Below are 11,385 nucleotides of genomic sequence, written 5' to 3'. Positions count from 1 at the left end.
TAGAAAGAGAAATAAAGCAAGGGAGGGTGGGAGAGAGAAAGCAAGAGAGAGAGAAAGAGGGAGGGAGAGAAAGTGAGAGAGGGAGAGAGCAAGAGAGAAACGGAGAGAGAGAAGGAGAAAGAGGGAGAGAGAGGAAGAGGGAAATAGAAAGAAGGAGAGAGAAATAAAGCAAGAGGGAGGGAGGGAGAGAGAAGGCAAGAGAGAGAATAAGAGGGAGAGAGAGAGGAATAGGGGGAAATAGAAAGAGATAGAAATAAAGCAACAGAGAGAGAGAGAGAGGGAGACAGAAAGCAAGAGAGAGAAACAGGGAGAGAGAGAAGGAGATTTGTTCATAGGTTTTTTTATAGTCCAGCCCTCCAACAGTCTGAGGGACAGTGAACTGGCCCCGTGTAAAAAGTTTGGGGACCCCTGCTCCAAGCCTTGCCCTCTTCCACAGGATCCTTATAGGTATTTCTCTCCTCCCCAAGATCTCCACAAGCGTGGTCTATCCATAGGGAAATGCTTTCACCCAAGAGCCAACAAAGATAGGATTAGTCCTTCCCAAGGTCTCCACAAGTCTTTCCCACACAGACACAGATTCCCCAAAGGCTTTATCCTCTCCTGCTGTGTCCCCACAGTACTTAGGCCTGACTCCCACCCCACTAGGCCTCACAGCCTCCTCCATACCCTTTGAATATCTCTGAACCTAATGTTGATGAAAAAGGCCGGGACCCGCATCCCAGGGCCACATGGCTATGTGCTGGAAAAAGCCATTATTTTCAGTGTGCCTGGGATTCAACCTTGGCCGGGCCATTGGATGGATTTGTGGATACAGGTGGCTAGCACTGATCAGCCCATAAATTTTAGAATGACTTGTGTAATGTTTTTGTTACTATCAATATAATTTGGTAGTAAAGATAGAGATGAGAAAAGAAAGCACTGCGTGCAAAGTTGGTGGATGGATGAGAAGACAAAGAGAAATAAAGAAGAAGATATTGTGTTTTTACAAAGAGATGCATTGAGCAATGATTTATTACCTGAATTAGCCTGAAACCAGAACAACCTCACCAGCAGGTCGCTACAACCAGAAAGAACCCACCTCTGCTCTATCCATAGGGAATTCAATTCAATCCAATTTATTAGATTTGTATGCAGCCCCTCTCCGAAGACTCGGGGCAGTTCACAGCAGTAATAAAAACAGTGTAACAATGGAACAAATCTAATAATAAAATATATAAAAACCTCAACAATTAAAAACCATACAGCACATACACATCAAACATGAAATATAATAAGCCTGGGGAGATGTCTTAGTTCCCCCATTCCTGGCGATATAGGTGGGTCTTAAGTAACTTGCAAAAGACAAGGAGGGTGGGGGCCGTTCTAATCTCTGGGGGAAATTGATTCCAGAGGGCCGGGGCCGCCACAGAGAAGGTTCTTCCCTTGGGGCCCGCCAAACGACGGGACCCGGAGTAGGCCAACTCTGTGTGACCTTATTGGCTGCTGGGATTCGTGCGGTAGAAGGCAGTTGGATCACCCAAGATCCAACAAAGATAGGATTAGTCCTCTACTCATCTAGTAACAGAGCTCAGCACATAGTAGCTGGGAAGATTACATCACACGGCAATGCTCAACCAAGCATGGGACTCAGGATAGACTACACAAATCTCCCTACATGGCCCAATGGGAGCCTGACAACCTGACAACTGTAAAAAATACGACTTTAATAATAGAGTTGTTGAAGCGTGGAACTCATTACTGGACTATCCCCTAATCCCCAACATTTTACCCTTAGACTGTCCACGGTTGACCTCTCCAGATTCCTAAGAGGTCAGTAAGGGGCGTGCATAAGTGCACTAGAATGCCTTCCGACCCCTGTCCTATTGTCTCTCCTATACCTCATATATCTTCTCTTCTTTCCCTATATCTTTCTTCTATTCTCTCATCGATCATTTTATCCTATACTCTCTCAGCTATTCTTTCTCTAATTCTATTTCCTCGAAGGTGTCCTCTATTACCTTCATTGTGTATTATTGTGTATTGAACAAAATAAATAAATAAAAATAAAATAAATCAGAATACAAGCTCAAATTCAAAAGCCCAGAGAGGGTATAAAATTCAGGCGCACTCCACATCGCTTCCCCTATTTTTTTTTCTTTACTCAACGTTTTCAAGGTATGTGATTCTGTCCATCATTAAACGTTCTTTCCAAGCAACTACCATGAACTCAGCGTCTCTTTCCTCACTTGGAACTGAACCCAGAAGGATATTTCTTCCAACAGATATTACAGGTAATCCTTGACATACAACCACAACTGAGCTGGGCTGACACACACAAACACACAAACAAAGCGAAGGGTGGGGGATGGCAGCCTATTCAGAGCTCCTGAGAATAGGACAGAAGACATATCAGAAAAGGATCCAACCTAGAATTGAGGAGAAACTTCCTGTGGGTATTTTATTTATTTATTTGTCTGTCAAACAATTATAGGGTGATAATTTGTACATATAAAACATTAGATAAGTAACGATAAAAAGTAGACAATAGGACCGAGACGGTAGGCACAGTGGTGCGCTTATGCACGCCCCTTACAGACCTCTTAGAAAGGAGGAGAGATCAGTTGTAGATAGTCTAAGGTTAAAGGTTTTGGGGTTAGGAGTAAAAACCACAGAATCAGGTAGTGCATTTCAGGCGTTGATTACTCTGTTGCTGAAGTCGAATTTTTTGCAGTCAAGTTTGGAGTGGTTGACATTTAGTTTAAATCGATTTTGTGCTCGTGTGTTCTTGCGGTTGAAGGTGAAGTAGTCGTTAACAGGTAGGACATTTTGGTATATGATTTTATGAACTATAATTAAGTCGGAACGTAGACGATAGAGTTGTAAGTTGTCTAAACCAAGAATTTGAAGTCTGAACAATTACTCAGTAGAATGGTTTGTCTCCAGAACTGGGAGACTTGCCTTCCATTGTTTATCCCCCCTCTAATTTTGAGTTATAGAATAGAATAGGAATATAATTTTTGTTGGCCAAATGTGATTGGGCACACAAGGAATTTGTGTTGGTGCATATGCTCTCAGTGTACATAAAAGAAAAAGATAGGTCAACCGTGGATAATCAAAGGGTAAAATGTTGGGGTTTTGAGGATGACACTATGGAGTCCGGTAATGAGTTCCATGCTTCGACAACTCGGTTACTGAAGTCATGTTTTTTACAGTCAAGTTTGGAGCGGTTAATAATTAAGTTTAAACCTATTGCTCTTGTGTTGTTGTGGTTGAAGCTGAAGTAGTCGCCGACAGGCAGGACATTGCAGCATATGATCTTGTTTAAGGTGTCTTAGTTCTAGGCCCAGGATTGAACATCTAGTCTCGTATTTTCTGCTATTCTCTCTAGTTATATTTTACTCCTATATTTCTCTTTTATACTCTCTTTGATACATTCTACTCATATATATCCTTTATTATTATTGTATATTATTGTGTATTGGGCAAAACAAAATAAATAAATAAATAAATAAATAAAAATAGATAGATAGATAGATAGATAGATAGATAGATAGATAGATAGAAAGATAGATAGAAAGAGTGCACCATACCAGAGTGCTTTCTGTCTCTTGTTCTAATGGTTCGCTTTTACTAGTATAATGTATACAAATATTATTATATCTTTGTATACCACCAATACCTACTTATAAATAAACAAATAAATTAAATAATTGAATAGTCTAGGCTCTTCAAATGGGAGAATTGTCCCTTCCAACTCTTCTGGCAATTCTGAATGCCTTCTGCAATTCTGTAAGAACGTCATGATCGTTTAGAGCTCAGCATGTAGCTAATATTCACATGTTAAGTAGTGTCGCGTTTCATTATTTTCTTGGCTCGATTGCAAAGGCGGGTTGCTAGAAATCGAAAGTCATTGGATGGCATCTAATCCGTGAAAACGTCCTGCAAATGCCTTGATAGGTAGAAACGGGACGAGCCTGTTTTACCCCGCCTACTATCGGGAGACGGCGGTAAGATGAGCAACATGGGCGCCTAGAAAGCCATCGCTACAGTAAGCAGAGGCCTCTGCGGTTGAGCTTTAAGGGGTTAAAACCAACAAGTACTGCATTGCTAGAAAGGAGCTGAAAGTCGACAGGACCTGCCGGGTCGCTCACGAGAGGAAGATGGTGGTGTCTTCTATGCTCTTCCAAGAGTCGAAGCAATAACTGGTGGGTGAATTGAGGACGGGCTGGAGGAGAGGCTGGGAGCAAGAAAGGCGGCTTGATTTCCTCCGTAGCGTGGAAGCAGGGAAGCTTCCAGAATGGATGCGACCTTGGCGGTCCTGAAGTCCTAGAGCGTTTCCATAATATTAACGGCAGCAACAGAATAACCGAGCCGGAAGTGACCTTGTGGGTCATTTAATCCCGCCCCCTTGCTCAACCAGGAGACCATATACACCATCTCAGACAAATGGCTGAGTATCTTCTTCAAAGCCTCCAGTGAGAAGCATCCACAGCTTGGGAAGGTAAGCTCTTCCTCTGGTCGCTGTCAGGAAATTTCTTCTTATTGATTGATTGATGATTTGATTTGTATGCCGCCCCTCTCCGAAGACTCATTTCTTGTTTCTAGGATGCTTCCCTCCGTCATTAGTTTCCATCCATTACCCCTTGTCTGGTGCTTTGGAAGATGATCTTTTAATCTCTTAATCTTCATTTAGGAACCTTTAAGAAGAAACTGGACATCCATTTATACACAATGGCATGGGCTTTCATGATTGAGCGGGGCATTGGTCTAGGGCAGGGATATGCAAATTTGGCTCTTCTATGACTTGTGGACTTCAACTCCCAGAATTCCTGAGCCAATCGTGCTAGCTCAGGAATTCTGGGAGTTGAAGTCCACATGTCATAGAAGAGCCAACTTTGCCTACTCCTGGTCTAGCTAGGCAGTCCTTTCTCTTACCAATTATTCCCCGAGCCTTCACAGTTACAATGGCACTGTAAAGGCAGATATACATCTGGTCCACAAATTAGTGGTCATTGTAACACTTGTTCAATTACCTGAGAAGTCAGCGGTTCCTGTGGTTTATGAAAGTACAAGAAAAGGAGGCGAATCAATTTGGGCTCTGCATATTTATGACGGTTTCAGCATCCCACACCCAGGATCCCCATTTGTGACTTTCCCAGCTACTGTACATACTTCTCAAGAAAAATCAGTAGGGATGAAAGCAGGAAGTTGCAAGCCAAAGTCAGATGAACTTGCCTTTAAAAAATCCAGTGATTTGCTTAAAAACTGCAGAGGAGCAGATGTAAGTTGGCACTGTGATATGATATCATGCTTCCTAATTAGGCTGCTCAGGGACACAGATTCCAGTCTTAAATACAGTCAGTAAGTGAGGATGGGTTCAATAGAGTGGTTGTGGAGAGTATTTTCTGCCCTTAGTTGGAACTGAGGACTTCCATGGCAAAACTGGTGCTTTAAATCTTGCAGAGTGTTTAGGCATCATTTTATTTATTTTATTGATTTGTTTGGATTTTTATGCTGCCCTTCTACGTAGACTCATAATTTTATCAGTTAAAGCCCCCACATCTCTAAAATTAGCACAGAAGGTTTGACTAATGATTTTGGGTTTGGGGACAGCTTTCAGGCTGAAAACACATGGATTTTCCATTTTAGGAACAAAACATACACAATTTCAATCACATGCTGTAAGAGCAATAATACTATAAGTATGGAGGGAAATTAGGAATAATCACTAAGTAGAGATCTCCAAATGGCTTTCAAATATTGAGGCTTTGTGGCATCCGAACACAATAGATATAACAAAAAAGATAACTAATGATGATTTATTAAGATTTAAACGGATGTTTGAAGGCCAGACAAAAACTAGAAGAGGAAGTTAACTTTAGTTTAGTTTATTTAGATTTGTATGCCGCCCCTCTCCGAAGACTCGGGGCGGCTAACAACAATAAAAAACAATGTAACAAATCTAATATTACAAAGTAATCTAAAAAAACCCAATTTAAGAGACCAATCATACCAACAAAGGGAAGGAAGGGAAAAACATGGATTGCTTAACATATTATCAAGTGCAAAGTAGATATAAATCAGACCTGGTTAAATTCGGCATAGCTAAAAGATATAATTTAATAGACAAAATATTGATTGGTTCAGATGCTAAATTCATAACAAAAATGTATAATTATCTCTTATATTTTGATAAAATTGAAGAACAGTAAAAGAGAATATGTTAGCCTGGATGAAAAATTTTGGCTACGTGATTTAATTGGAAGATGCACAGAAGGCTTTCCACATATCCAGAGGGTTAAAAACAAGAAGATGGCAATGTCCAGGTGGGTAGGCAGAGAATGATGCTGCTGCCGCTACCAGTTCTCAGAATCACTGGCAGTGCCATTACCGGTATGCCCGAACTGGGCCGAGCCATTACCATTTCACCCTGATTTAAAACGTTGGTAAAACATTTATCTGAATTTCAGAGATTCTACCCAATAATTACAGTATGAAGAATTTGTTATTGACCCAAGTCAACAAGTTTATTTCCTGATTGAATGTATATTTGAATTTGGATCTCAGAAATCTGCAGTGTATCAAATGAATCATAATTAACATTAGAAGCTATTTCAGTATTGTGGCATGTTAGATTGTAATGTACGCTTTTTTCACATCTTCTGCAACCATTTTCTAAAGAAACAGTTTTAAACTTACACTTTTTTTTTCAATCTTACAGATGAAGAGAATACCAATAAGAGCACTCGGGACAACTGAGAATAACCAGCAACTTTGAAAATGAAAGCAATGTCCTCAATGTGGGAAAAATTTCAGATTTAACTCAAGCCTGCTGAATCATTGGAGGGCTGAGAATAATCAGCCACTTTGGAATTGAAAGCAAATTGAGCCTTCGGAAAAGCCCACAATTCTCCAGCTGATGAGAGACAAAGGGGAGAAAATCAAGAAGAGATTTCAAATTGGAAAAAGTATTGTGTGCAGAACTCGACAATAGATTATATGAAAAAGTCAAAGGAGATTATATTTTTCGATTCAGAAAAAGAGAGTAATATCTAGAAGTGAGTGGGTAGGAAAAAGACAATTGGACGGCCACAAAAGGTAGACTCTAATGCAGGTCTGTAAACAGTAATGCAGGCCTTTCTCTCTGCGGAAGAAAACAATAGTTTGAATCAAAGCTCCGTGCAACAAAAGATCACACGTATTTCAACCATCAGAGGGGCAGACAGCTGATTGTGGCAAAATTTCAGTCAGAATTCCAACCTGATGGTACACTAGAGGATGTACAAAGTAAAGAAATCATATAACTCTCCTGATTGTGGGAAACGTTTCATTACAAATTCCCACTTGTTGGATCACCAGAGGACTCACACTGGAGAGAAACCCTTTGAATGTCTTGATTGTGGGAAAAGTTTCCGTTTCAATTCCAACCTGGTAAGACATCAAAGAACTCACACAGGTGAGAAACCCTTTGAATGTCCTGATTGTGGGAAAGGTTTCACTGCAAATTCCCACCTGTTGGATCACCAGAGGATTCACACAGGAGAAAAACCCTTTAAGTGTCGTGATTGTGGGAAATGTTTCAATTCTAATTCCAAATTGGTTAGACACCAGAGGACTCACACAGGAGATAAACCTTTTGAATGTCCTGATTGTGGAAAAAGTTTCAATCGCAATTCCCACCTGTTGGATCACCAGAGGACTCACACTGGAGAGAAACCCTTTGAATGTCTTGATTGTGGGAAAAGTTTCAGTTTCAATTCAAGCCTGCTGAATCACCAGAGGACTCATACAGGAGAGAAACCTTTTGAATGTCCTGACTGTGGGAAAGGTTTCAGTCAGATTTCAAGCCTGGTGACTCATCAGAGGACTCACACAGGAGAGAAACCATTTGAATGTCCTGATTGTGGGAAAGGTTTCAGTCAGATTTCAAGCCTGGTGAACCATCAGAGGATTCACACAGGAGAAAAACCCTTTAAGTGTCCTGATTGTGGGAAATGTTTCAATTCTAATTCCAATTTGGTTAGACACCAGAGGACTCACAAAGGAGAGAAACCTTTTGAATATCCTGTTCATGGGAAAAGTTTCAATCAGAATTCTCAACTGTTGGAACACCAGAGGACTCACACAGGAGACACCCTTTGAATGTCCTGATTGTTGGAAATGTTTCTGTCATAGGTGAAACTTGGTGGTCCACCAGAGGTCTCATATGAGAGAAATGATACGAATGTCCATATTGTGGAAAAAGTTTCAGTTGGAATTCTGATCTATGGATACACAAGAATATACAGGAGTAAAGCTACATAAGTGTCCAGAGTGTGGGAAAAGTTTCACTTACTGTTCTGAACTGGTGAAATACCAGATATCCCATATAGGAGAAAAGCCATATAAATGTCCAGATTGTGCAGAATGTTGCAGTCTCTCTGTGTGTAGTGATATAGTACAAGAACAGGAGAGAAACCCTTTGAATGTCCTGATTGTGGCCAAAGGTTCAGTCACCGTTTTCTCCTGGTGGTCCACCAGATGATACCTACAGGAGAGAAACCATACAAATGACTTATAAGTAATACAGGTGTACACACAGGAGAAAAAGTAAAAAAGGTCCATATTAGGCAAAAGTTGATGAATTTAGAGAAGGCAAATATTTCATTTTTCATCTGTCATTGGAAGTGTAGGTGAGAAATGGATTATTTAAGTTGGAGCCTGATTCATTTTACTGAAAGATACATTATCTCAGAAGTAGATCTATGAATGAAGAAAAACAAGAGAAAATATTTCTTTGATAAAGGAATACTGTATGGGTTTTTTTCAAGGCAAAGATTGATGAGTTTAGATAAGGCTTAAATTTGATCTTTGATCATTCACTCAAAAATATTAATTTGATGGAGGTGAAATGTCTGGTTTTTGTTTTTGTTTGTTTGTTATCAAGATCTTCCATCTCCATAGCATCCCTCCAAGCCTTGCCCTCTTCCACAGGGTCCTTATAGGTATTTCCCTCCTCCCCAAGATCTCCACAAGCCTTTCCCACACAGACACAGATTCCCCAAAGGCTTTTTCCCCCTCCTGCTGTGTCCCCACAGTCCCTAGGCCTGACTCCCACCCCACTAGGCCTCATAGCCTCCTCCATACCCTTGGAATATCTCTGAACCTAATGTTGATGAAAAAGGCCAGGACCCGCATCCCAGGGCCACATGGCTATGTCCTGGAAAAAGCCATTATTTTCAGTGTGCCTGGGATTCAACCTTGGCCGGGCCATGTGATGGATTTGTGGATACAGCTGGCTAACACTGTTCAGCCCATAAATTTTAGAATGACTTGTGTAATGTTTTTGATACTATCAATATAATTTGGCAGTAAAGATAGAGATGAGAAAAGAAAGCACTGCGTGCAAAGTTGGTGTATGAATGAGAGGACAAAGAGAAATAAAGAAGAAGATCTTGTGTTTTTACAAAGAGATGCATTGAGCAATGATTTATTACCTGAATTAGCCTGAAACCAGAACAACCTCACCAGCAGGTCGCTACAACCAGAAAGAACCCACCTCTGCTCTATCCATAGGGAATTCAATTCAATTCAATTTATTAGGTTTGTATGCCGCCCCTCTCCAAAGACTCGGGGCGGCTCATAACAGTAATAAAAACAGTATAACAATGGAACAAATCTAATAATAAAATATATAAAAACCTCAACAATTAAAACCCATACAACACATACACATCAAACATGAAATATAATAAGCCTGGGGGAGATGTCTTAGTTCCCCCATGCCTGGCGATATAGGTGGGTCTTAAGTAACTTGCGAAAGACAAGGAGGGTGGGCACCGTTCTAATCTCCGAGGGAAATTCATTCCATAGGGCCGGGGCCACCACAGAAAAGGCTCTTCCCCTGGATCCCGCCAAACGACATTGTTTGGTCGACGGGACCCGGAAAAGGCCAACTCTGTGTGGCCTTATCGGCCGCTGGGATTCGTGCGGATGAAGGCGGTTTGATCACCCAAGATCCAACAAAGGTAGGATTGGTCCTCTACCCATGTAGTAACAGAACTGAGCACATAGTAGCTGGGAAGATTACATCACACAGCAATGCTCAACCAAGCATGGGACTCAGGACAGACTACACAAATCCCCCTACATGGCCCAGTGTGAGCCTGACAACTGTAAAAAATACGACTTTAGTAATAGAGTTGTTGAAGTATGGAACTCATTACCGGACTATCCCCTAACCCCCAACATTTTACCCTTAGACTGTCTACGGTTGACCTCTCCAGATTCCTAAGAGGTCAGTAAGGGGCGTGCATAAGTGCAATAGAGTGCCTTCCGACCCCTGTCGTATTGTCTCTCCTATATCCCATATATCTTCTCTTCTATCCCTATATCTTTCTTCTATTCTCTCATCGATCATTTTATCCAATACAGTACTCTCTCTTCTATTCTTTCTCTAATTCTATTTCCTCGAAGGTGTCCTCTATTACCTTCATTGTGTATTATTGTGTATTGGACAAAATAAATAAATAAAAATAGAATAAATCAGAATACAAGCTCAAATTCAAAAGCCCAGAGAGGGTATAAAATTCAGGCGCACTCCACATCGCTTCCCCTGTTTTTTTTTCTTTACTCAACATTTTCAAGGTATGTGATTCTGTCCACTATTAAACTTTCTTTCCAAGCAACTACCATGAACTCAGCGTCTCTTTCCTCACTCGGAACTGAACCCAGAAGGATATTTCTTCCAACAGATATTACAGGTAATCCTTGACATACAACCACAACTGAGCTGGGCTGACACACACAAACACACAAACAAAGCGAAGGGTGGGGGATGGCAGCCTATTCAGAGCTCCTGAGAATAGGACAAGAAGACATATCAGAAAAGGATCCAACCTAGAATTGAGGAGAAACTTCCTGTGGGTATTTTATTTATTTTATTTATTTATTTGTCTGTCAAACAATTATAGGGTGATAATTTGTACATATAAAACATTAGATAAGTAACGATAAAAAGTAGACAATAGGACAGGGACGGTAGGCACAGTGGTGCGCTTATGCACGCTCCTTACAGACCTCTTAGAAAGGAGGAGAGATCAGTTGTAGATAATGTAAGGTTAAAGGTTTTGGGGTTAGGAGTAGAAACCACAGAATCAGGTAGTGCATTCCAGGCGTTGATTAATCTGTTGCTGAAGTCGAATTTTTTGCAGTCAAGTTTGGAGTGGTTGACATTTAGTTTAAATCGATTTCGTGCTCGTGTGTTGTTGCGGTTGAAGGTGAAGAAGTCGTTAACAGGTAGGACATTTTGGTATATGATTTTATGAAGTATAATTAAGTCGGAACGTAGACGATGGAGTTGTAAGTTGTCTAAACCAAGAATTTCAAGTCTGAACAATTTCTCAGTAGAATGGTTTGTCTGCAGAA

The 11,385-nt window shown here is 40.8% G+C and overlaps 1 protein-coding gene across 1 annotated transcript in view; it reads left to right on the top strand.

Annotated features, from left to right (window-relative positions):
* Nucleotides 1–3,968: 3,968 nt before the first annotated feature.
* LOC139159965 (zinc finger protein 84-like) overlaps nucleotides 3,969–11,385 on the top strand; it is a 14,307-nt gene continuing 6,890 nt past the window's right edge. Inside the window, exons 1-2 of the mRNA XM_070737456.1 lie at nucleotides 3,969–4,480; nucleotides 6,701–7,975. Coding sequence (XP_070593557.1) covers nucleotides 7,258–7,975 — 718 coding nt within the window. The 5' untranslated portion in view covers nucleotides 3,969–4,480; nucleotides 6,701–7,257. The remainder of the gene's footprint in view (nucleotides 4,481–6,700; nucleotides 7,976–11,385) is intronic.

The sequence above is a fragment of the Erythrolamprus reginae genome, chromosome 2 (assembly GCF_031021105.1).
Source record: "Erythrolamprus reginae isolate rEryReg1 chromosome 2, rEryReg1.hap1, whole genome shotgun sequence".
NCBI lineage: Eukaryota > Metazoa > Chordata > Lepidosauria > Squamata > Dipsadidae > Erythrolamprus > Erythrolamprus reginae.
This window is presented reverse-complemented; position numbering and strand designations above follow the sequence as displayed.